We start from the raw sequence: 27,438 nt of genomic DNA, 5'->3' as shown, positions 1-27,438 counted from the left end.
TCTACAAGTGAGGAAATCCAGGATCCAATTGCACAAGGAGGTGTTGAGGTCCAGGCCTTGGACTTTACTGGTTAGTCTTAAAGGAATTAATGGCGTTAAATGCCAAGTTATAATCAATCAAGAGCATCCTGATGTACGCATCTTTGCTCTCCAGATGTTCCAGGGTTGTGTGAAGAACCAACAAGATAGCATCTGCTGTTGACCTGTTGTTTTGGTAGACGAAATGGAGCGGATCCAAGTCACCATTCAGACAGGAGTTGATATGCTTCAACACCAGCCTCTCAAAATACCATCACCATGGATCCATAAGAGCATAAGACATAGGAGCAGAATTAGGCCATTAAGCCCATCAAGTCTGCTCTGCCATTCCATCATGGCTGATCTCAGAACCCACTCAATCCCATGCACCTGCCTTCTCGCCATATCCTTTGATGTCCTGACTGATCAGGAAACTATGAACATCCGCCTTAAATATACCCACAGACTTGGCCTCCACTGCAGAGCATTCCACAGATTCACAACTCTCTGGCTAAAACAATTTCTTCTTTGTTCTAAAAGGTCGCCCCCTCAATTTCAAAGCTGTGCCTTCTAGTTCTGGATGTTCCTACCATAGGAAACATCCTCTCCACATCCACCATATCTAGTCCTTTTTCAACATTCGGTAGGTTTCAATGAGATCCCCCCGCATTCTTCTAAATTCCGGTGAGTACAGGCTCAAAGCTGCCAAAAACTTCTCATATGTTAATCCCTTCATTCCTGGAATCCCCTCTTGTAAACCTCCTCTGAACTCTCTCCAATGACAACTCATCCTTTCTGAGATATGGGGCCCAAAACTGTCGAGAATACTCCAAGTGCAGCCTGACTAGTGTCTTATAAAGCCTCAGCATTATCTCCTTGCTTTTATATTATATTCCCCTTGAAGTAAATGCCAATATTGCAATTGCCTTCTTTACCACAGGCTCAATCAGTAAATTAACCTTCTGAGAGTCTTGCACAAGGACTCCTAAGTCCTTTTGCACCTCTGATGTTTGAACCTTCTCCCCATTTAGATAAGAGTCCACACTGTTTTTCCTTTTACCAAAATGCATTGTCATACATTTCCCAACACTGTTTTCCATTTGCTGCTTTTTTGCCCATTCTTCCAATTTGTCCAAGTCCTGCTACAGTTGCATTGTCTCCTCAGCACTACCAACCCCTCCACCTATCTTTGTATCCTCTGCAAACTTTGCCACAAAGCCATCAATTTCATTGCCCAAATCACTGACAAACAATGTGAAATGTAGCAGTTCTAATATTCACCCCTGAGGAACATCACTAGTCATTGGCAGGCAGCTAGAAAAGGCCCCTTTTATTCCCACTCACTGCCTCCTGCCTGTCAGTCATTCCTCTATCCATGCCAGTATCTTTTCTGTAATGCCGTAGGATTTTATCTTGTTAAGCAGCCTCAAGTGTGGCACCTTATCAAATGCTTTGGAAAATGCAAGTAAATGACATCCTCTGTCTCTCCGTTGTCCACCCTTCTTATTTCCTCGAAGAACTCTAAGTGATATGTTAGGCCAGATTTCCTTTACAGAAACCATGCTGACTTTGACTTATTTTATCATTAGTCTCCAAGTACTCCAAGTGGATGTAAGTGCCTCTGGGTGATGGTCATTTAGACAGGTTACCATGTTCTTCTTGGGCCTGCTGGAAGCAGGTGGGTACACCAGCAAATTGGTAAGCACAGGTCTTATGTACTCGGCCAGGTACTACATCTGGACTGGATACTTTCCTTGGATTCATCTTTTTGAAGGCAGCCCACATGTCCTCTCCAGGTACTCAGATCAAAGGATCATCAGGGGACATGGGGGTGCACGATTGTTCCTCCTGGTTCTGATAATCAAAGTGAGCATAGAAGGCATTGAGCTCATTTGGAAGCAAAGTTTTGCTGTCCCCTAAGTCGTAAGATTTAGCTTTGTAGGAGGTTTTGGCATTCAAATCCTGCCACGGCTGTCAAGCATCCCTCGTTGATTCCAGTCTAGTCTGGAATCTCCACTTTGCCCGAGAGATGGCTTTCCGGAGATTATACGTGCACCTCGTAGCACCCTTGATCTGGCTGTCAGCAGATTCCGGATTTCATTGTTCATCAGGGCTTCTGATTGGGGAAAACCCTGAATGATTCTGTGGGGACATGGTCATCCACAGCTGTTCAATAAAGACTGTAATGACCCTGGTTTAGTCACTGAGGCACTCAGATGGGTTCTTGAACACGGCTTAGTCCACTGACTCAAGGCAATCCTGTAACCATTCCTCAGCCTCTCGCATCCACCTCTTGGTTGTCTTGCTCTCTGGAGCCTTGTTCTTTAGGCTCTGTCTGTATGGAGGTAGCAGGAGTACAGTCAAATTGTCCGACTTGCCAAAATGCAGTCTCAAGAAAGATTGATTGGCATTCCTTATTGTAGTGTAGCAATGGTCCAGTGTGTTGGGACCTCTGGTGGAACAGGTTACATGTTGGTGATAATTGGGTAGGGTTTTCTTCAAACAGGCCCGGTTAAAATCACCAATTATAATTTGAAATGCATCAGGATGGGCGGTTTCTTGCCTGCAGACAACATTGTGCAGTTTTGTGAGTGCTTGCTTATAATTGGCCACTGGTGCTATATAATCTGTGGTCAGGATTATAGATAAGAACTCCCGATGCGAATAGAATAGTCTACATTTAATCGTTAGGTGTTCTAAGTCAGGGGAACAAGAGGTCAACATAACCCCAAGGTCCATTCTCCAATGAGAATTGACTAAAAAGCACATGCCGCCACCTTTTTTCCTTACCAGAATTCAAGGTTCGCTCCATTCTGAAAATCATAAAACCTTCTAATCGGATAGCTGTGTTCACTGTTAACCAATTCTCAATGCAACAGACAATTGAGATCAGCCTCATCTGTCTCTGATACAGCAGCATGGCCCTGAGATCATCAACCTTATTTTGCAGTGACTGTACATTTGCTATCAAGATAGTAGGCAGAGGTGGCCCCATCCCTCTGTGCTTCAGCCTGGGTTCAATCCCACCTCTCCGACTGCATTTTTGGCATTGGTGTTGACCTTCAAAGGTGCTACACTTAGCTGCTCCGCATTTAACTGTCAAACGTGAGATCTGAAGATCATTAATTTAATTTGGTAGTCCATTGTTAAGAGGAAATTTGCGTGCTGTGAATTGCAGCAGAAGTCATTTGGGAGTATACTAAGAGGAAAACTGGTACAAATTCCTGTAGTGCACAGTCACCAATGTACACTGGCGCCATCTACCTTTTTATAAATTGAAGTAAATTTTACTTTGACTATTTAAAAGATATTTAGAGAGATGCATGGAGTCAACTGTGTCAAGCAGGCAAATAGCAAAGTTAGTCACCAGGTTGGCATGGCCTAGTTGGGCCAAAGGATTTGTTTCTGTGCTATATAGCTCTTATGTCTCTATAAATAATCTCTTCAAGCTTTTGTAGTGGTGGAATAAAAAAAGTCACCAAGCATCAACTAAGTAAATAAAGGAAGGAAGATGCAGGATCAGGAGATGTGCTGTAGCTACATGATGTGGGAGCTGGTGGACCCCACTGTGGTTCCTGGTGACCACATCTGCAGCAAGTGTTGGCTGCTTGAGGAACTCAAGCTGATAACCTGGAATCTGAGCTTCAGACACTGTGGCACATCAGGGAGGGGAAGTGTTACCTGGCACTCTGTTTCAGGAGGTAGGCACACCCATTAGATTAGCTGCCTCAAATTCAGTGTGTGGTTAGGGACAAGAGGGTGTGACTGAGTGAGGCAGGTAGTGGGATCCAAGAGAGTGCTGGAGTAGCCTCAGCCCATGAACTTGTCCAACAGGTCTGAGATTCTTACTCCCTGTGTGGGGCTGTAGGAAGGATGAGCAACTTCACTGTGGCCCCATGGTTCAGAGAGCCATTCAAGAGGGGAGGGAGAGAAGAGAACTGTAGTGGTAGTTGGGGATAGTGTAGTCAGGGGAATAGACAGAATTCCCTGTCGCGAGGATAGAGTGTCCCAAGAGTGGTGTTGCCTGCCTGGTGCCTGGGTTCAGGACATTTTATCTGACCTGGAGAGGAATTTACAGTGGGAGGGGAAAGATCCAGTTGTCGTGGGCATCAACAACATAGGTAGAACGAGGAAAGAGATTCTGCTGAGGGATTTTGAGTAGCCAGGGGCTAAGTTTAAAAAAGCAGAACCAAAAAGGTGGAAATCTCTGGATTACTACCTGAGCCACCTGCAAATTGGCGCAGGGTTAAGAAGATTAGAGAGTTAAATGTGTGGCTCAAGGATTGGTGTGGGAGAAGTGGGTATGAATTCATGGGAAACTGGTACCAGTACTGGGGAAGGAGGGAGCTGTTCCACTGGGATGGGCTCCACCTGAACGATGATGGGACTTGGATCTTGGCAAGTTGCATAACTAGGGTTGTGGATAGGATCTTAAACAAAATAGCAGGGGGGGAGGTTCAACAGTTTGGAGAAGAATGGATAAATTGAAAGAGAAAAGTGTGGATAAAGATAAAGTAAAAGCAAAAGTTTAAAAAATAGACAAGTAAGGGTTGAGTGCAGAAAAGTCAGGTGCATAAAAGACAAAGATTACTAGATTTTAAAGGGCACTTTATCTGAATGCCTATAGTATTTGTTAACAAGGTCAGTGTACTTGTGGCACAAATCAAGATAAAGGGATATGATTTAGTGGTCATTACAAAAATGTGGTTGCAGGGTGGAAAGGATTGGGAATTAAATATTCAAAGATATCAGGTAATGCGGAAGGGTAGGTAAGAAGGTAAGGGAGGTGGGTAGCACTCTTAATTAAGGATGAGATCAGGGTGATGGTGAGAGACAATATAAGATCTAAGGAGCAGAATGTTGAATCCATCTGAGTAGACATTAGGGATACTAATGGAGGGAAAAATCACTGGTTGGAGTTGTTTGTAGGCCACAAATAATAACATTACAGTGGCACAGACAATAAACCGAAAAATGTCCGAAGCATGTACAAGTGGAACAGCAGTTATCGTGGCAGAATTTAACTTGCACATAGGTTGGGTGAACCAGGTTGGTTGAGGCAGTCTTGAGGAATTCATAGAATGCATTCATGATAGCTTTCTTGAACAGCATGTTATTGAACCGACAAGAGAACATGCTGTCTTGGATCTGGTCCTGTGCAATGAGACAGATAAAAGTAGCGATCTTGTAGTTAGGGATCCTCTTGGAAAGAGTGATCACAGTATGATTTAGTTTCTCATACAAATTGAGTGTGCAATAGTTCAGTCTAAACTAATGTATTGTGCCTAAACAATGGACACTGCAGTGGGATGGGAGAGGAGATGGATAGGGTAAACTGGGAACACAGGCTATATGGTGGGACAGTTGAGGGACATTGGAAGACTTTCAAAGAGATTTTTCATGGTGCTCAAAAAAAATATATTCCAGTTGAAAGTAAGGACAATAAGGGTGGGGAGAGCCAGCCGTGGATAACTAAGAAAATAAAGGAAGGCATCAAACTAAAAATTTGTGCATATAAAGTTGCCAAGAATAGTGGGAAATTGGAAGATTGGGAAAATTTTAAAAAGCAACGAAGAACTATTAAGTAAGCAATAAAGAAAGGGAAGCTAGATTATGAAAATAAACTAGCGCAATATAGAAAAACGGATAGGATGTTTTTATAGTTATATAAAGCGGAAAAGGGCAGCCAAAGTGAACATGGGTCCCTTGGAGGACGAGAAGGGGGAATTGGTATTGGGTAATGAAGCCTTGAACGACTGTTTTGTGTTGGTTGTCACGTTGAAGAGAGATATTATGGATGCAATGGCAGGTGAGGACCTCCAATACAGTAGCTATCACTAAAGAGAAAGTGCTGAGCAAACTTGTGGGCCTAAAGACAGACAAGTCTCCTGGTCCTGATGGAATGCATCCCAGGGTACTAAAAGAAATGACAGAAATTATATCTGAGGCTTTGGTGATAATTTACCAAAATTCTCTGGACTCTGTGCAAGTCCCGGTAGATTGAAAGATGGCGAATGTCATGCCACTGTTCAAAAAAGGATGTAGACAAAAGGCAGTTAACTATAAGCCAGTTAGTTTAACATCTGTATTTGGGAAAATGCTTAAAGCTATCCAAAGGTAGAGCGTTTCAATGAAACGGTTCGTAAGCCGAAATGTCGTCAAGTGAAGAAGCAATTACCATTTATTAATATGGGAAAAATTTTTGAGCGTTTCCAGACCCAAAAAATAACCTACCAAATCATGCCAAATAACACATAAAACCTAAAATAACAGTAACATATAGTAAAAGCAGGAATGATATGATAAATACACAGCCTATATGAAGTAATCATTGAAGCACTGTCTAGCGCAGCAAAAATCTCACGCATGCGCTCTCGGCAGAAGCACTTTCTCCACTAACCTTTAAGGTATGAGGCTGCCAAATCATACCAAATAACAAATCATACTAAATAACACAAAAATACACAACCTATATAAAGTAGAAATAATGTATGTACAGTGTAGTTTCACTTATGGAAATCAGGACGGTGTGTTAGGATGAGTCTTCGGAAATTGGGGTGGTGGGAGGTAGAGGAGACTGGGGTGTCATCTCATCATAGTCTATTTTCAATAGGGCAGCCAGGTCATCATCTTCTATGTCTGCCTGCCTCGATGTCGAAAGTCGAGGTTGGTCATCTGCTGTGGCTGATGTGCAAGGCTTGAAAAATGACAGTATACTTGACTGCTGAGCCTCGCGCATTTTTCTGTCATACAGTTCTTTGTAAGCACTCAAAACATCCTGCAAACCTGCCCTAAACCTACGTGCCCTTTCAAAATTAAAAGTCATACTTTACTGCAATCATTGCAGCGCTGTCAATCGCAGCGAAAATCTCATGCAACTGCTTCACGTTCAGTCCCTGGATGACTTCATTTTCGCTACTGTGTTTGGTTTCAATTGTTATCCTTTCCTCTTGCAATTGCATCAGCTCTTCATCTGTCAATTCTTGGTCATGGGATGCCAAAACCTCTTCAACATCATTTTCATCAACTTCCACAAACCCTGCCTCCTTAGCCAAGCTCACTATTGTCGATAGTTATTGTTGATGGTTCGAAGCCTTTAAAATCGTTCACTGCTTCGGGACATAGTTTCCTCCAAACGCCATTTCTCATCGAGACAGTTAGCCTATCAAGAGCATCTCCAGTGTTGGCGATTGCCAGTTTTATATTGTAGTCTTTCCAGATCTCTTGCAAAGATGCTTCGGAGTTGCCCTCTCTGTCAATAGCACTTACAATAAAATGCATCACATTTTGTGTGTAGTAAGCCTTAATTGTGGCTATTAGGCCTTGGTCACATGGCTGCAGCAACGATGTCGTATTCGGCGGTAAGAACGCAACACAAATGTTACTGCCATACTCGGTAATGGCAGGCGGATGAGCAGCACAATAATCGACAATCACAAGACACCTGTTATCAAGGTTATTTTCTCTACAATATTTTTCAACAAGAGGACTAAAGTATCTGCTCATGTACTCAGAAAAAAGCACTTGGGTGTTCCAACTGCTTGGATGTGAACGAAACACAACGGGAAGTGTTTTCTTATCAACACCTTTAAGTGCCCTCGGATTTTCTGAATGGTACACTAGTAGAGGCTTAAGGACAGCGTCACCAGTGGCGTTAATAATAGGCGTCGCCTCTGATCTGGGCTGACATTTACGTGCCGGGCGGCACCTAATTAATTAGCTTGTTTGTTTTGGCTTTTTTCTTAAAGATGTGCTGGGTGCGTCCCGGCTGCCGCTGTACCCCTGCATGCTTCACGGATCGGTATCGGATCGGTATCGGGTCGCTGCCTGGAGGGTGGGGGCCACTGCACCACCCAAACCTCCAATGACTCAGCCTAACACACCTTCATCAGTGTGCTCAATGTCTTCCCAATTCCCGTAAGTGATACTACACTGTACATACATTATTTCTACTTTATATAGGCTGTGTATTTTTAGGTGTTATTTGGTATGATTTGGCAGCTTCATAGCTTAAAGGTTACTGGAGAGCGCTTGCACCGTGTTTTTGCCGAAAGTGCTTGCGCTGTGTTTCTGTCAGCGCTTGCGTGAGATTTTCGCTATGGAGAACAGTGCGGGCAATGATTGTAGATAAGTATTTCTACTTTAAATAGGCTGTGTATGTATCATATCATTCTTGCTTTTACTATATGTTACTGTTACTTTAGGTTTTATGTGTTGGCACGATTTGGTAGGTTATTTTTGGGTCTGCGAACGCTCACAAATTTTTTCCATAAAAATAAATGGTAATTGCTTCTTCGCTTTACGACCTTCCGGCTTACGAACCATTTCATAGGAACGCTCTACCTTCAGATGGCGAGGGGAAACCTGTACAACAGTACAGTCAGTATAGCTTAGAAATACCATTGTGTCAGCGTGAATTAATCAGTCTGATGGAAGAAGCTATCCCGGAGCCTGTTGGTCCTGGCTGTAAAGCTGCGGTACGATTTTCCAGATGCTAGCAGCTGGAACAGTTTGTGGTTGGGCTGACTTGGGTCCCCGATCATCCTTGGGACCCTTTTTATGCACCTGTCATTGTAAATGTCCTGACTAGTGGGAAGTTCACAGCCACAGATGTGCTTGGCTGTCCGCACCACTCTCTGCAGAGTCCTGCAATTGAGGGAAGTATAGTTCCCATACTAGGCAGTGATATAGCCTGTCAGAATGCTCTCAATTGTGCCCCCTGTAGAAAGATCTTAGGATTTGGGGGACCATACCAAACCTCTTCAGTCGTCTGAGGTGAAAGAGGCACTGTTGTGATTTGAAATAAATTGTATGTACAGTAAGATATACAACAGTACAGTCAATATAGCTTAGAAATACCATTGTGTCAGCGTGAATTAATCAGTCTGATGAAAGAAGCTATGTACAGACCATGTGAGGTCCTTGGTGATGTGTATACCGAGGAACTTAGAGCTGTTCACCCTCTCAATTCCAGATCCATAAGATGTCAATAGGGCTGAGCCTGTCTCTGTTTCTCCTGAAGTCCATAACCAACTTCCTTTGTTTTTGTGACATTGAGGGAAAGGTTGCTTTCTTGACACCACTGTTACAGGGTGATGACTTCTTCTCTGTAGGCTGCCTCATTATTATTTGAGATAAGGCCAATTAATGTAGTATTGTCTGCAAATTTGGAGCTGTGGGTGGTGACACAGCCATGGTATACAGAGAGTAAAGGAGGGGGCTTAGGATACAGTCCTGGGGTGCTCCTATGTTGAGGGGCAGAGGTGAAGGAGCCTACTCTTGCCACCTGCCATCAATCTGACAGGAAGTCCAAGATCCAACTGCACAAGGCAGGGTGAAGGCTGAGGTCTCTGAGCTTCTTGTCAAGCCTGGAGGGAATTATGGGGAACAGGTGGATGTTATTTACTTGGATTTCCAGAAGATGTTCGATAAGGTGCCACATAAAAGACTTACCATAAGATAAAGATACATAGAATTGGGGGTGATGTATTAGCATGGATAGAGGATTGGTTAACTAATAGAAAGCAAAAAGTTGGGATACATGGGTGTTTCTCTGGTTGGCAATCAGTAGTGAGCAGTGTGCTGCAGGGGTCGGTGCTGGACCCGCAACTGTTCACGATATACATTAACGATCTAGAAGACAGGACCGAGTGTAGTGTATCTAATTTTGCTGATGACACTAAATTGAGTGGAAAAGCAAATTGTGCAAAGGATATGGAGAGCCTGCAGAGAGATATAGATAAAGTAAGTGAGTGGGCAAGGGTCTGGCAGATGGAGTACGACGTTGGTAAATGCAAGTCATCCACTTTGGAAGGAAAAATGGAAGAGTGGATTATTATTTCAATGGTAAAACTGCAGCATGCTTCTGTGCAGAAGGACTTGGGAGTGCTTGTGCATGAATTGCAAAAGGTTGGTTTGCAGGTGCAGCAGGCTATCAAGAAGGCAAATGAGATGTTGACTTTCATTGCTAGGGGAATTGAATTTAAGAGTAGGGAGGTATTGCTGCAACTTTATAGGGTACTGGTGAGGCTGCATCTGGAGTACTGAATGCAGTTCAGATCTTTTTATTTGAGGAAGGATACACTGGCTTTGGAGGCGTGCAGAGGAGGTTCACCAGGTTGATTTCAGAGATGAGGGGATTAGATTATGAGGAGGGATTGAGTCGCCTGGGACTACTTGCTGGAATTCAGAAGGATGAGAGGAGATCTTACAGAAACATATATTATGAAAGGGATAAGATAGAGGCAGAAAAGTTGTTTCCTCTGGTAGGTGAGACTAGAACTAAGGGACATAGCCTCAAGATTCAGGGGAGTAAAGTTAGGATGGAGATGAGGAGGAACTGCTTTTCCCAAAGAGTGGTGAATCTGTGGAATTCTCTGCCCAGTGAAGCAGTGGAAGCTACCTCAGTAAATATATTTAAGCCAAGGTTGGATAGATTTTTGAATAGTAGGGGAATTGAGGATTATGCGGAAAAGGCAGGTGGGTGGAGATGAGTCCATGGTCAGTCATGATCTTATTCAATGCCGAATCAGACTCAGTTAGCCGGATGGCCTACTCCTGCTCCTATTAATTATGTTCTTATGTTCTTCAATTGGTTCCCTTACCTTAGAAAGAATGTGCTGAAACTGGAGAGGGTTCAAAGGAAGTTCACCATGATTCCAGGAATTAATGGCTTGTCATTGAAGAGCATTTGATGGCGCTGGGTCTGTATTCACTGGAATTCAGAAGAATGAGGAGTGACCACATTGAAACCTATCGAATGGTGAAAGGCCTTGATAGAGTGGATGTGGAGAGAATGTTTTCTGTGGTGGGAGAGTCTAAGACCAGAGGACACACCCTTAGAATAGAGGGGCATCTTTTTAAAACAAATGCGGAATTTCTTTAGCCAAAGGGTGATGAATCTGTGGAATTCTTTGCCACAGGCATCTGTGGAGGCAAAATATTTATGTATATTTAAGGCAGAGATTGATAAGTTCTTGACTGGTCAGGGCATGAAGGGATATGGAGAGAAGGCAGGAGATTGGGGCTGAGACGAATATTGGATCAGTCATGATAAAATGGCAGAGCAGACATGATGGGCCAAATGGCCTAATTTTGCTCCTATACTTGTGGTCTAAAGTGCTTTCATGAAGCAGGTTCTTAAAGGAGTTGATCATTTCTAGTATCCTTTGTATTGTCCAAGCACTTGTACTCATTCCAACAGATAAAATTTACAAGATGCTTTCCATTGAGTTTTGAAAGGATATAAATGCTCCCTGAACAGCAAAACGCTTCTTGCAATAGACACAATGGATTTTCTGTCTTGGCTTCCTTCCAAGATCCACAATCTGACTCTGGAGGTACACGCTTCTGAAATTCTAACATCATCAGCATTTCTTTATGATCACACAAATATGACCTGTCTACCAAATGGAGGGCTGCATACATCCTCATAAAACTCCTTTGAACCCGTTAAAACTGCTATGTCCTTCCTGTAATGCAGCAACTAGAAACACTTTATACTGGTTGCCACATTAGGATCTCTTACATCCCTGATGGAGTAAATGAAGCTTCAGTTGATAGCTTATCCAAAAGAAAGACCCACCTACATTGCATGGCTCCACTTTGAGTGGAGTGGAGTGGAATTGGAATCCATAAACAACTAACAGTGAGGAAGTGTGCTGTCAACTGTATACTCAGTCCTTCCTTAAACAATATTTTTGCTATCATGGGGCAACTTAGTTATCTATTCTTTGGCACAGATGTTTTTTTTTGTGGTGACATGTAAGAAGCCCTTTTTTAAGATAACTATTTTAAAATATCCTGTTGACCTTCGATCTTTACTTTGTGTTGTAACCCCAAGTGAATTGGCACCACCTGTGGTCTGTGGTAGTGGTGAGAGGTTTTATGGCATGAGCATCTGAAATATATCAGCAGCAATTAGTTTAAGATGAAGATGATGTTTTTATACATTTATTCTTTGCGGCAATCTAGAAGAAAATAATGACTAGACTATACAATGCTGTTAACAGTTTGGGGGCAGTTGGTGGAAAATATTATTGTATTAAATCAGTCATTTTGTAATGCATTCATTTAGGTGGATGGTGTGTTTTCAAGTTGTGATTATAACTCTGAATGCAGTGTTTCCATGACAACATGCTCAAAATACAACAAATGGAAAACATCAGTTGGCTGCTCACTGCTCTCTAGAATCAGGTCACGGTGGTCCAGTGCCTCAAGCTCATCTTGTGCTCAATCTTCATGTCTCTTGTGACCAAAAACTTTCTTGAATTCACTTGGCAACTGACCCTCAACAGCACAGAGAAATCAAAAGTATGCAGTTTTCTGGGCAAAGAATTTTTTTTCTGAACTCTGTTTCAGATTGGAACCCTAACCAGAGAAACATCGACTTTTCAAGTCTCTTTAAAAATTTAAGTTTTAAAGAGCAAGACCATAAGACACAAGAGCAGAATTAGGCCATTCAGCCCATTGAGTCTGCTCTGCCATTCCATCATGGCTGATTCCACACCCACTCAACTCCATACACCTGCCCTTTCGCCATATCCTTTGATGCCCTGACCGATCGGATAATGATCAACTTCCGCCTTAAATATAACCACGGACTTGGCCTCCACTACATTCGACAGATTTACTGCTCTCTAGTTAAAAACAAATCTTCCATACCTGTGTTCTAAAAAGTTGCCCCTCAGTTTTGAAGCTGTACCCTCTTGTACTGAATACCCCCACCATAAGAAACATTCCTCTCTCCACATCCACCCTATCTAGTCCTTTCAACATTCGGTAGGTTTCAATGAGATCCCCTTCTCACCCCAACCACACCCCCCCCCCCCGCATTCTTTTAAATTCCAGCGAGTATAGGCCCGAAGCTGTCAAACGCTCCTCATGTGTTAACCCCTTCATTGCCTCGTGAACCTCCTCTGGACTCTCTCCACATTCTTTCTGAGATACAGGGCCCAAAACTGTTGACAATACTCCAAATGTGGCCTGACCAGTGTCTTATAAGGGCTCAGAATTATCTCCTTGTTTTTATATTTTATTCCCATTTTAAATAAATACCAACATTGCATAGACACAGACTCTTTACCACAGACTCTTTACCACAGACTCAACCTGTGAATTAACCTTCTGGGAGTCTTGCATGAGGACTCCTAAGTCCCACTGTATCTCGATGTTTGAACCATCTCCAATTTAGATAATAGTCCACACTATTATTCCTTTTGCCAGAGTGCATTATTGTACATTTCCCAACATTGTATTCCATCTGCCACTTTTTTGCCCATTCTTCCAATTTGTCTAAGTCCTGCTGTAATCACATTGCTTTCTCAGCACTACCTACCCCTCTACCTATCTTCATATCACTCGCAAACTTCGCCACAAAGCCATCAATTTCATTACCTAAATCAGAGACAAACAATGTGAAAGGCAGTGGTCCCAATACTGACCCCTGAGGAACCCCACTGGTCACTGGCAGCCAACCAGAAAAGGCTCCTTTTATTCCCATTCGCTGCCTATGCCTGTCAGCCATTCTGCTATCCATGCCTGTGTCTTTCCTGTAATGTGAAAGGATTTTATCTTGTTAAGCAGCCACATGATTTACAAATCCAAGTAAATGACATCATCTGCCTCTCCTTTGTCCACCTACTTGTTACTTCCTCAAAGGACACTAACATATTTGTCAGGTTGACTTATTTTATCATTAGTCTCCAAGAACCTTGAGCCCTCATCCTTAATAATAGACTCCCAACATTTTACCAACCACTGAGGTTAGGCTAACTGGTCTATAATTTCCTTTATTTTGCATTCCTCTCTTCTTAAAGAGTGGAGTGACATTTGAAATTTTTCAGTCCTCTGGGACAATGTCAGAATCAAGTGATTCTTCAAACATCATGACCAATGCATCCATTATCTCCTCAGCAACCTGTCTCAGGACTCCGGGATTTAGACAATCTGGTCCAGGTGACTTATCACCTTGAGACCTTTGAGTCTGCCTAGCACTTTTTCCTTTGTAATAGCAATGGCACTCACGCCTGCTCACTGACCTCTGGCACATTGCTAGTGTCTTCCACATTGAAGACTGATTCAATGTACCCATTATTCATTTGCCATTTCTTTGTCCCCATTACTACCTTACCATCATAATTTTCCAGTGATCCAATATCAACTCTCACCTTTTTACTCTTTATATAACTGAAAAAACTTTTGGTATCCTGCTTCATATTATTGGCTAGTCTGCCCTCATATTTAATCTTTTCCCTTATTGCTTTTTTAGTTGTCTTTTGTTGGATTTTAAGTTGCCAATCATCCAACTTCCCAATCACTCTTGCTACCTTGTATGAACTTTCCTTGGCTTTTATGCAGTCAACTTCCCCTGTCAGCCATGGTTGCCTTCCCTACCATTTGAGAACTTCTTCCTCTGTGGGACATATCTATTCCCAGATATGTGAACTATTCCCAGAAACTTGGCCGGCTTTGCTCTGCCATCATCCCTGCCAATATCATCCTCCAATCCACCTGGGCAAACTCCTCTCTCATGCCTCTGTAAATCCCGTTATTCCATTGTAATACTGATGCATGTGATATATGCTTCTCCCTCTCAAACTGCAGTATGAACTCAATCATATTATGGATCATTGCCTCCTGAGGGTTCCTTTACGTTAAACTCTGTAATGAGATCTGAGTTATTACACAACACCCAATCTAAGATAGTCTTCCTTCGAGTCGGCTGAAGCACAAGCTGCTCTGAAAAGCCATCTCGTAGGCATTCAACAAAGTCCCTCTTTTGCGATCCGTCACCAACCTGATTTTTCGCAATCCCCTTGCATATTGAAATCCCCCTTACAATTGTGTCATTACCCTTATTACAGGCCCTTTCCAGGTCCCTTTGCAATCTTAACCTCACATCTTGGCTACTGGTTGGAGGTTTCTTAACTCCACCCAGAAAGACACAACATTCTCTGACCCTATGTCACCTCTTTCTAAGTTGTAATTCCTTCTCTTACAAACAGAGCAACACCACCGCCTATGTCTTCCTGCCTATCTTTTAATACAAAGTATATCCTTTGATGTTAAGCTCCCGACTATGGCCTTCTTTCAGCCACAACTCAGTGATGCCCACAATGCCATACTGACCAATCTCTATTTGCGCCATGAGTTCGTCCACCTTATTCCGAATGCTACGTGCATTTAATTACAACACCTTCAGTCCTGCATTCTTCGCCCTTTTGAATTTTGCCTTTGTGGTACAACTTAGCTCTTTACTCTGTCTGCAATTGTACAGAGTCATTGGCTTGTCCTTCCTTACATTCATGTTACATCCATCATCAGCTTGTAAACCTGCTGGCTCATCCTCAGCTCTATCATCCTCTAATTCACCTGTTATTCCTCTAAACTCTAGCCAGTATAGACAGTATTCTTAATCCATCCAGCCTCCTTCCTAATCCTCCTTCCTAAGAATCTTTTGGGCGTGCAGTTGCCTCATCCCTGCCACAAATTTATCTTCCTCTAAATAGAGAGGCCCAACTTGTACAACTAATTGCAACAAGGTGACAGACAAGGAAAAAGTCAAAATTTCATTTGCCATTCAAGTTACTTGCTGAACCAGCATGTTAACTTTAGGGATTCATGTCCAAAGACATGCAGGTGCCTTGCTTTTGTTTATGTAAGGTGAATACTTTAATTTCCCACGTTATATTCCATCTGCTATACCCTTTGGCCTATCTGTATCCTGCAGGAGCCCCACTGGATCCTCATCACCCATGGCCAGCTAGTCTTCTGAAAATTGATGTATTAAGTATCACCCTATTATCCAAATCATTAATATCTCTGACATCTCACTGGTCACATGCTTCCAATCTGAAAGAAACTTGTTAAGAATGTATGGTGGGACAGGGCAATGAATATTAAAATTGAAACATTATGTTGCAGTTGCAGTAAGTTGTTGGTAAGCCCAGATTTTGGGTACTGTGTACAGCTTTGGTTACCCTGTTGTCTGAACGATGTAGTTAAACTGGGAAGAGTGCAGAAGACTTTTAAGATGTTGCCAGAGAAAAGGGGAAAAAGGATGGTAGGGTGAAGGAACCACGGTTGACCAGCTGTGGCTCATCCAGTCAAGCAGAAAAAGGCAACTTACTTTAGGTTTAGGAAGCAAGGATCAGACAGGCTGTAGAGAGTTATAAGGTTGCCAGAAAGGAGCTGAACAATGGACTTAGGAGAGCTAGAAGGGGGCATGAAGAGACCTTCGCAAATAGGATGAAGAGAAACCCCAAGATGTCCGACATGTATGTGAAGAGCAGGAGGATGGCCAGAGTGAGGGTAGAAACAATCAGGAGTAGAGGAAGCATGTGCCTGGAGCGGGGAGGTCCTTAATGAATACAGTATTCACCAGTGAAGGAGATCTTAACATTTGTGAGGATAGCACAAAACACGCTGCCCTGCTTGAACATATCAATGTGAAGAAAGAGGAGGTGCTGGAGCTTTGGAAAAAACGTAAGGATAGATAAGTCCCCAGAGCCAGACGGACTATCCCACAGGTTACTATGGGAAGAGTTTGCAGCACTTTTGGCAATGATCTTTACATCCTCGAGTAGTACCAGATGATTGGAGGATGGCAAAATGTCATTCCTTTGTTCAAGCAAGGGAGTAGGAATAACCCTGGGAATTGGTGGGCAAATTATTGGCAAAAGCTCTTAGACACAGCATTTACAAGCATTTGGAAAACCATAATCTGATTAGGGATAGTCAACATGGCTTTGTGCAGGTCATGTCATGTCTTACGAGCCTAATTGAATTCTTTGAGAATGTGACAAGACACTTGAGCACTGGATTTGTGTGGAGGCGTGGGGCCCAGGGAAACTTGGCTGTGTGGATGCAGAGTTGGTTTGCCCATAGAAGGCAGAGAGTGGTACTCAATGGAGCATATTTTGCGTGGAGCTTGATGACCAGTGGTGTTCTGCAGGGATCTGTTCTGGGACCCCTGCTCTTTGTAATTTTTACAGATAACTTGGATAGGGAAGTAGAGGGCGTGTTAGTAAGTTTGCAGATGACACTAAGGTTGGTAGAGTTGTGCAGGGTGTTTTTTAGGTTGCAGTGGGACATTGACAGGATGCAGAGCTGGGCTGAAAAGTGGCAGATGGAGTTCAACCCAGAAAAATGTGTGAAGTGATTCACTTTGGAAGGTCAAATTTGTAAACAGTATACAGGGTTAATGGCAGGATTTTCGGCAGAGTGGAGGAACAGAGAGATCTTGGGGTCCACGTCCATAGATCCCTCAAAGTTGTCATGCAAGTTGATACGGTTGTTAAAATTATCCATAGAACCATAGAACATTACAGCACAGAAACAGGCCTTTTGGCCCTTCTTGGCTGTACCGAACCATTTTTCTGCCTAGTCCCACCGACCTGCACCTGGACCATATCTCTCCATACACCTCTCATCCATGTACCTCTCCAAGTTTTTCTTAAATGTTAAAAGTGAGCCCGCATTTACCACTTCATCTGGCAGCTCATTCCATACTCCCACCACTCTCTCTGTGTGAAGGAGCCTCCCACAATGTTCCCTTTAAACTTTTCCCCCTTCACCCTTAACTCATGTCCTCTGGTTTTTTTCTCCCCTAGCCTCAGTGGAAAAAGCCTGCTTGCATTCACTATCTATACCCACCATAATTTTATGTACCTCTATCAAATCTCCCTTCGTTCTTCTACGCTCCAGGGAATGAAGTCCTAACCTATTCAACCTTTCTCTGTAACTCAGTTTCTCAAGTCCCGGCAACATTCTTGTAAACCTTCTCTGCACTCTTTCAACCTTATTAATATCCTTTCTGTAATTTGGTGACCAAAACTGCACACAATACTCCAAATTCGGCCTCACTGATACCTTATACAACCTCACCATAACATTCTAACTCTTATACTCGATACTTTGATTAATAAAGGCCAATGTACCAAAAGTTCTCTTTACGACCCTATCTACCTGTGACGCCACTTTTAGGGAATTTTGTATCTGTATTCCAAGATCCCTCTGTTCTACTGCACTCCTTAGTGCCCTACCGTTTACCTTGTATGTTCTACCTTGGTTTGTTCTTCCAAAGTATAATACCTCACACCTAATAATAATCCATGGTGTGTTCTCCATTAATCGGGGGACTGAATTCAAGACCTGCAAAGAAATGCTGCAGCTCTATAAAACCCTGGTTAGACTACACATTGAATAATTGTGTTCAGTCTGGTCGCCTTATCAGAATCAGGTTTAATAGCACTGGCATATGTCATGAAATATGTTGTTTTGTGGCAGCAGTATATTGGAATTCATAATAATAAATAACTATAATTTACATAAGACACAGTGGATCCCAGTTAATTGAGACACATCGTTATCAGTACATTTTGGCCCAATTAAGTGACTGCACCAATTAACCGAAGCTTCATGCAAAAAGTTAAAAAGACAAAGTGCTGTTAACTGAATAACCAATATATATTTAAATGAAATATAGAACCAATTAGAATATTACTAATATTACTATAGCACTATAAAACTGTATTAGTTCCTAATAGTTTTCAACTGAGGAATATGCTGCCATGTTCTTTTGACTGTGAATTAACAAAATCAGTGCAGATGTCTAGTGCAGCTAATGGGCTGCCTTATTGCCTTCCAGCATGAATGGCGTCATAATCCAACAATAAATTTCCTGGCATCCTGTCTGTTCAGTAACTCATGTTCAGACGTACTTTCCTGAATCAGCATCCGTTGATGGGAATGGATAACATAACACACACACAATTGACACTATTTAAAAACTCTTCACTGTAAGCACGGTATAGTGTTAATGGCTACACAAGTGCACCTGACTGTTGCTAGTTAGAAACTGTTCAGCAAGAGTCTCCTGTCTCAATTAAGTAGCACACTGAGCAGCTACCCCAATTAAGCAATGGCCTAATTAACCAGAGTCTACTGTATATGCAATAGCTAAAGCGTTTTGCTGTGATTGCAGCTATGCTATTTGATCTGGAGTTGCACTGGATTTTCATATGCACAAATACATCAGAATTAGTGTTGAAGATTAGATGAGTAATTGGTACAGTCATTTTGCTATTTTGAATTCATTAGTGTAAATGACTTGTTTCATGTCATTTAAATCAATGATAATCTGTTCTGATTTTAGTTTGTTAATTTAGTTATTTGTGCTGGAGAAATAATTACTGCTTTTACAAAAAAGGAATAACACTACTTTCAGTGGGTCAAACTTAATGGAAACATAGAAAACCTACAGCACAATACAGGCCCTTCGGCCCACAAAGTTGTGCTGAACATGTCCCTACCTTAGAAATTACTAAGTTTACCCATAGCCCTCTATTTTTCTAAGCTCCATGTACCTATCCAAAAGTCCCTTAAAAGACCCTAATGTATCCGCCTCTACCACCATTGCCGGCAGCCCATTCTACGCACTCACCACTCTCTGCGTTTTAAAAAAAAATAGCCCTGAGATCTCCTCTATCTACTCCCCAGCACCTTAAACCTGTGTCCTCTTGTGGCAACCATTTCAGCTCTGGGGAAGAGCTTCTGACTATCCACACTATCAATGCCTCTCATCATCTTATACATCTCTATCAGGACACCTCTCATCCTCTGTCGTTCCAAGGAGAAAAGGCTGAGTTCACTCAACCTGTTTTCATAAGGCATGCTCCCCAAACCAGGCAACGTCCTTGTAAATCTCCTCTGCACCCTTTCTATGGTTTCCACGTAATATGCAAATTTTTACGCTTGTGTTTCAGGAAGTTGGTGGTTAAAAATGAACAAGTTGCGACAGAGTTTTAGGCGCAAGAAAGATGTATATGTTCCTGAATCAAGCCGTCCGCACCAGTGGCAGACGGATGAAGAAGCAGTCCGTGGTGGCAAATGTAGTTTCCAAGTTAAGGTGAGGTCTTGTCTGAACTTTTATTTAACTAAATTCAATGATTTTGTTTGTGTTTGGATTAAAAAAGATTCTTATGGAACCAGCAAAATGTCAGAATTTCAGAAATAACTGCGGGGCTCCATCACTTCAGGATGTTATTGAATATTTTGCTGTATTGCTTTGCAGGCAGGTGGGGGTGGCTCTGTTGCTTTTTAAAAAAAAACACAGATCCTTAAGTGACATAAAATCAGAAGATGTTGAGTCCTTGAGTTAACTAGATTAGATTAGAACTGCAAGGGTAAAAAGACCGTGATGGGGAGTTATATACAGGCCTCTGAACAGTAGGATGTGGGGTAAAAATTACAACTGGCTATAGAAGAGGCATGTAAAAAAGGCAATGTTACTATGGCCATGCAGGTAGATTAGGGTAAACAGGTTGGTGCTGCTCTGAAACGCCATTTCAGAAGCATTCTCGAGAAAGAATGTGATGGCTTTTTAGAGCAGCACATGGTCGAGTACACAAGGAAAAAGTCAATGCTGGATTGGTTATTCAATGAACCAGATTTGGGAGGTTAAGGTAAAGGAACTTTTAGGAAGTTATAATATGATAGAAGTCACTCTGCAGTTTGAGAGGGACAATCTAAAATCAGATGTATGAGTATTACAGTGGACTAAAGGGAACTATAGAGATAGAAGAGTTGGACAAAATGGAATGGAAGGGGATACTATCAGGGTTAACGGCAGAGCAGCAATGGCTGAAGTTTCTGGGAGAAATTTGAAAGGAGCAGGATTGGTTAATCCCAAAGAAGAAGCATTCTAGAGCAAGGGTTCCCAACCTGGGGTCCACAGATTCCTTGGTTAATGATTCAGTGGTTCCATTTAATATCAGAGAATGTATACAATATACAACCTGAAAGTCTTACTCTCTGCAGACATCCATGAAACAGAAAAAACCCAAAGAATGAATGATAGATAAATTGTAAAAACCCCAAAGCCCCCCTTTCCCTGTCCCACACACAAGCAGCAGCAAAAGCATCAGCCCCCCCCCAACTTTTTTCAGTAAAGAGCATCAGTCCCACTACCTACCATGCAACCACAGCAAAGCCCCCAAGGAGACCAATGGAAACCAGTGACCATCCCAACACTTTGACATTTCAACAAGCTCTCTCTTTCTAACAAGGGGGAGAAGGATACCATTCCTGCCACAGTGAGAGGGAGACCAGCATCTCTCACTGTTTCGATGTTACAGTCTGCAGTGTTGCTTTGATTTGAGTTCTTAGCAACAAACTCTCACCTTCAGGAGAGAAAGAGCATGATTACCCGAGTGCAGAGGCCATGGTTGGGGTCCGTGGCATACAAAAGGTTGGGAACCACTGTTCAAGAAGATGTGCAAATTGTGGCTAACAAGGGAAATAAAAGACAGCATAAAACCAAAAGGGCGGTATTTTGTACAGTATCACAAAAAAAAGTGGGAAGTTGAGGATTGGGAAGCTTTTAAAAATCAACAGAAGACAACCAGATGCAACAAGGGGAAAAAATTAAGTATTAAAATAAGCAAACTATTAATATAAAAGTGGATACATGCAGACATAAAGAAAAAAAATAGCTGAAGTCCCTGAGTGGCTTGACTGTAGATTGTCCTGGTTCAGCTTGTTCTTCCATTGAGCAAACACTGGAGAGCAGCTCTGAAGGAGGTGGGGGTGGGGTGGCGGTCCAGGTCCAACTCAATACAGATTCCAGTGTGCCCCACAGAGACCTCTGCTGTCTCCCACGCCGTCTCAGCTCTCCTCCCTTGGGCATCTGCAACAGGCCTTTGCATCCGAGGTGACCTTGCAATATTCTATGTTACCATTGTCCAACAGTGACCAGTACAATCACTCCTACTGTCTCGGCACAACGGTACGTAACAAGTCCAGGGAACAACAGAACGATAAGCAGTCAGTGCAACTCCATCGCTATTGGACAACTGACTGATGGGATAGTCCTGCAGTACTTGATGTTCTGGGCATCCAGCAGTGACTTGCGATCATTAAAATAACTACAAGACGAACAAATGCACCTTTGATTGGACCCAGAGTGGCCAATCCATCCAACCACACCGGAACTTAGTGGAGGCATTTATAGTGATCGTTCAAGAATCACTAGATTCAGTAATGATTCCAGAGGACTGGAAAACCATAAATGTCACTCCACTCTTTAAGGGGTGGGGGGGGGGGTGAAGGCAAAAGACAGGAAATTATAGGCCAGTTAGCCTGACTTCAGTAGTTGGCAAGCTATTATCATCTATTATTAAGGATGAGGTTTCAGGGTAGCATGATAAAATAGACTGAGGTCAGCATGGTTTCCTTAAGGGAAAATCTTGCCTCTGACAGGTCTGTTGGAAATCTTTGAGGAAATAATAAGCAGGATGGACAAAGGAGAGTCAATGGATGTTATTTACTTGAATTTCATAAGACCTTTGACAAGGTGCCACACAGGCTGCTAAACAAGATAAGAGCCTTTGGTATTACAGGAAAGATACTAGCATGAACAGAAGATTAGCTGACTGGCAGGAGGCAAAGATTAGGAATAAAGGGGACCTTTCCTAGTTGGCTGCAGGTGACTAGTAGTGTTCTTCAGGGTCAATGTTGGGACCACTTCACATTATATGTCAATGATTTGGAAGACAGAATTGATGGTTTTGTGTCCAAAGATGGGCAACGGGGCAAGGAGTCTGCGCAAGAACTTAGATTAGGAGAATGAGCGAAGAAGAGGCAAATGGAGTATAGTGCAAGGAAGTGTATATTCCTGCACTTTGGAAGAAGAAATAAAGGCATAGATTATTTTATAAACAGGGAATTCAGAAAGTGGAGGCGCATGGGACTTCAGAATACTAGTACAGGATTTCCTGGAAGCTTCACTTGTAGATTGTGTCGGTAGTGAGAAAGGCAAATGCGATGTTAGCATTCACTTTGAGAGGACGAGAATATAAAAGTAAGGATGTAATGCTGGCCTGACCATACTTGGAGTAATCGAAGCATGAGAATGAACACAGAAATGAAAAGGTTGATGTGTGAGAAATGTAGCCTGTACTTGCTGGAGAATTGAAGAATGTAGGGGCATCTCACTGAAATTCATCAAATATTGTAAGGCCTGGTTGGGGCAGATGTGGATAGGATATTTCCATTAGTGGGGAAGTCTAGGACCAGAGGGCACAGCCTCAGAATACAATGTCGATTTAGATTGGTTAACCCAAGTTAGTTTTAGACTTAAAACTAGAGAACTTCAGGGGTCAGCAAATTTTGTGTAGGAGAGGTCATGTGTTACAAATCTGATCACTTTTTTAAGGCAGTAATGAAGAATATTGATTGAAGTATACAGTTCACGTGTTTATGTAGTCTTCAGTAAGGCTCTTGACTACATCTTGCATGGTAGACTGGTTCAGAAAGTTAAGGCACAGGGAATCCAAGGTGTATTGGCAAACTGGATCAGAAATTGGCTTGTTGATAGGATACGGGATATTCATGTGGTTGTTTTCTCTGTCATGAAGTCTGTTACAAGTGATGTATTGCAGTGATTGGTGCGGGACCTGTAAGTGATGTATGTACCCTGATTGTGAAGTTTACAAATGACACAAAATTTGGTTATATTCTGGGTTACTTCAGGAAGCAAAGAAAGAGAATGCTATGCCCTTGGTGGTTGTCTTTGCATCCTTACTGGCCACTGATGATTGCAGCGTAGTAATGTTACTCCTTTCTTTAAGGAAGGGAGTAGGGGTAATCCTGGGAATTATAGACCAATGAGTCTTTTTTCAGTGGTGGGCAAATTATTGGAGAAGATTCTTAGAGACAGGATTTACAAGTATTTGGAAGAGCATAGTCTAATTAAGGATAGTCAGTATGGCTTTGTGAGCGAGAGGCAGATCATGGCTCACGAGCCTGATTGAATTCTTTGAGGATATGATTGAGCACTTTAATGAAGGTGGAGCAGTGGTTTATAGTGATTTTAGTAAGGTGTTTGATCAGGTTCTCCATGGTAGGTTCATGCCAAAAGTCAGGAGTCATAGTCGTTTTAATACCTTATTGATCCCGGGGGAAGTTGGTTTTCGTTACAGTTGCAACATAAATAATAAATAGTAATAAAACCATAAATAGTTAAATAGTAATATGTAAATTATGCCAGTAAGTTATGAAATAAGTCCAGGACCAGCCTATTGGCTCAGGGTGTCTGACCCTCCAAGGGAGGAGTTGTAAAGTTTGATGGCCACAGGCAGGAATGACTTCCTATGACGCTCTGTGTTGCATCTCGGTGGAATGAGTCTCTGGCTGAATGTACTCCTGTGCCCAACCAGTCCACTATGTAGTGGATGGGAGACATTGTCCAAGATGGCATGCAACTTAGACAACATCCTCTTTTCAGACACCGCTGTGAGAGAGTCCAGTTCCATCCCCACAACATCACTGGCCTTACGAATGCGTTTGTTGATTCTGTTGGTGTCTGCTACCCTCAGCCTGCTGCCCCAGCACACAACAGCAAGCATGATAGCACTGGCCACCACAGACTCGTAGAACATCCTCAGCATCGTCCGGCAGATGCTAAAGGACCTCAGGTCATGGTATGGTATCCAGGAAAACCTGGCTGTATAGATACAGAATATGCTTGCCTATAGAAGACAGAGGATAGTAGTAGATCAACTGTATTCTGCTTGGAGGTCAGTGACCAGTGGTATCTGCAGGCATCTGTTCTGGGACCCCTGCTCTTTGTGATTTTTATGAATGACTTGGTTGAGGGTGGAAGAGTGGTTTAGCAAAGGGTTGTTGTAGTTTGCAATGGGACATTGATAGAATGCAGAGCTGGGCTGAGAAGTTGGATGGTGTTCAACCCAGAAAGGTGTGAAGTGATATACTTTGCAAAGTCAAATTTGAAGGCAGAATGGAGGGTTGAAGGCAGGTTTCTTAGCAGTGTGGAGGAACAGAAGGATCTTGGGGTCCACATCCTTAGATCACTCAAAACTGTCATTAGACGGGATTGAGTTCAACAGCTGAGCGATAATGTTACAGCTGTTTTACACCATGAATATTCTTTTCCATTATGGTCACTTCATTATAGGAAGCTTTAAAGAGAGGGTGCAGAGGAAATTTATCAGGATGTTGCCTGGACTGGAGGGCTGTCTTGGGATGATAGCTTATGTAAGCTATGGCATTTCCCTTTGGAGCGAAGGAGGGTGAGAGGTGACTTGTTAGAGGTGTACAAAAAGTATAAGAGGTATAGATAGAGTGGATAGCCAGAGAATTTTTTTCAAGGCAGAAATGACTAATAGAATGGGACATAGCCACCATATTACCCAAGATATCTTTAGGGAGCAGTGCCTCAGAAAAGCGACTTCCATCATCAAGGATCCCCACCACCCAGGACATGCTCTCTTCTTATTGTTACAGTCAGGAAGGACGTACAGAAGCCTGAAGGCACATACTCAGTGATTCAGGAACAGCTTCTTATTATTGACATTGTAAATCAGCGAGTTGTTTGTTTGTCTTTCCTTTCGCTGTGAAACAGGGACACCTCTTTTTTTCCCTTATTAGGGAGAAAGAGCCTGTGGTATGTCGAATGACCGGGTGAATGAGTAGTCCCTGGGTGAATGAGTAGTCACTGCAAGTCTGTCTCTTTACTGATACTTTGCTGCACACTTGAGTGCTCAGTGGAGGGTGCTGATCCTCTTTTGCTGGTGGGGGTAGAGGGGTCATTGCCTTGCTGCTGCTTGTGCGTGGGAGGGGACTTTGTAATGTTGTAACTGTCACTCATTCTTTGGGGCACTCCTCTGTTTTCGTGGATGTTTGCAAAGAAGAAGAATTTCAGGATGTATATTGTATACATTTCTCTGACATTAAATGTACCTCTTAAAACCTATTGCATTGTACTGCTGCCACAAAGTTAACAAATTTCACGACATATGCTGGTGATATTAAACCTGATTCTGATAATTTTAAGGTAACTGGAGGAATAGAGGGAATGTCAGAGTTAGTTCTTTATACTGAAATTGGTGGATGCATTGAACGCCCTGCCAGGAATGGTGATTGAGCCAGATGCATTAGGGGAATTTAAGGATGGATGTTGGAAAAATGCAAGGCTATGTAGAAGGGAATGTTTAGATTGATCTTAGAGTAGGTTAAAAGGTTGGTACAATAATCATGGGCCAAAAGCCTTGTACTGTGGTGTAATTTTTCTTTGGTGGAGTATAGACAGGGAAGATGGGTGTCTAAGAATGCAGTACGACATGGATCAGCTGAACAGTGGCAGTTTGAACTTAATCCATACAAGTGAGGTAACACTTTGGGAGATCAAATTCTGTTTGGACATATTGACGAAATGGCAGGGAATGTTGGTGCATTGTGATACTTTGGGCTGCAAGTCCATCGTTCCCTGAATGGGAGGGTACAGTAGTGAAAAGAGGCATTTGATATACTTTTATAGACTGAAGCATCAACTATAAATGTTGGGATGTCATATTGCAGTTGTGTAAAATTTTGTTAAATCACACTAAGAGTTTGTACAGTTTAGGTTGCCGTGCTAAAAAGAAGGTTGTGATCACAACAGAAAGAGCAGAAATTTATTGAGAGATAACGCACTACAGGATTTGATGCCCCAACAAGCCACACTGCCCAACAATCCTTCATTTAACCCTTACCGAATCACAGGACAATCTGCTAACTTGAATGCCTTTGTACTGTGGGACGAATCCAGGGCACCCAGAGGAAACACATCTGTGACCTACAACTTACAGAGGATGGTGAAACTGAACTCCAAACTCTGTCCTGAGCTGTAATAGTTTCACACTAATCACTACATACTGTGGCACCCTTGATTCACCGGAGTGTTGGGGAATGGAAGGTCATGATTATGTTGAGAGATCGTATTGGTTGGGTTTGTTTTTACTGGAATGTAGGAGGCTGAGTGGTAACTTTATAAGTGTTCATAAAATTATGATGGACATGGATAGGTTTGCTGGAATCTTTCTTCAGGTAGGAAAGCGGAGAACTGGAGGGCACAAGTTTAAGGTGAAAGTGGAGAAAGTTAAAGGAGATCTAAGGGGTAAGTTTTTCCACAATGTTGTGATCTAGAAACAGTTGCCAAAGGAGTTGGTAATGGTTAGCATAATGTTTTGCAATGGCAGCTGTATGATTGGGGTTCAATTCTCACTGCTGATTTTACTGAGTGTGTTCTCCCCATGACTGCGTGGGTTTGCTCTTGATGCACTGGTTTCCTGCCACATTTCAGAAGATGTACAGGTTAGGGTTAGTAAGTTGTGGATATTCTGTGTTGGCACCGGGAGTGTGATGACAATTGTGCACTCCCCCAGCACATCCTCAGACTAGTTTTGTCATTGATGCAAATAACTCATTTCACTGGATGTTTCCAGGCGTATTTGACAAATAAAGCTAATCTTTATCTTTAAAAAAAAAAGCAGGTAGAATTAAAACATTGAAAGACGTTTGAATAGAAAATGCCCGTAAAGGTATGAGCCTAATGTAGGCAAATAGATTATCATAAAGGTT

At 42.4% G+C, this 27,438-nt stretch overlaps 1 protein-coding gene across 6 annotated transcripts in view; it reads left to right on the top strand.

Moving 5' to 3' along the window:
- numb (NUMB endocytic adaptor protein) overlaps positions 1-27,438 on the top strand; it is a 272,755-nt gene that overhangs the window by 98,908 nt on the left and 146,409 nt on the right. For 4 of the 6 annotated variants that reach the window (XM_072263789.1, XM_072263746.1, XM_072263761.1 and 1 more), the window contains exon 3: positions 19,785-19,927. The exons of 1 other annotated variant lie outside the window; for it this stretch is intronic. In XM_072263789.1, coding sequence (XP_072119890.1) covers positions 19,802-19,927 — 126 coding nt within the window. In that variant the 5' untranslated portion in view covers positions 19,785-19,801. Of the gene's footprint in view, positions 1-7,766; positions 7,936-19,784; positions 19,928-27,438 lie in introns of all 6 variants that reach the window. One more of the 6 variants, XM_072263756.1, reaches the window with a different exon arrangement.

This window comes from Mobula birostris, chromosome 1 (genome assembly GCF_030028105.1).
Source record: "Mobula birostris isolate sMobBir1 chromosome 1, sMobBir1.hap1, whole genome shotgun sequence".
Classification (NCBI taxonomy): Eukaryota; Metazoa; Chordata; class Chondrichthyes; order Myliobatiformes; family Myliobatidae; genus Mobula; species Mobula birostris.
Note: the sequence above shows the minus strand (reverse complement) of the source record. Positions and strands in the feature narration are given on the sequence as shown.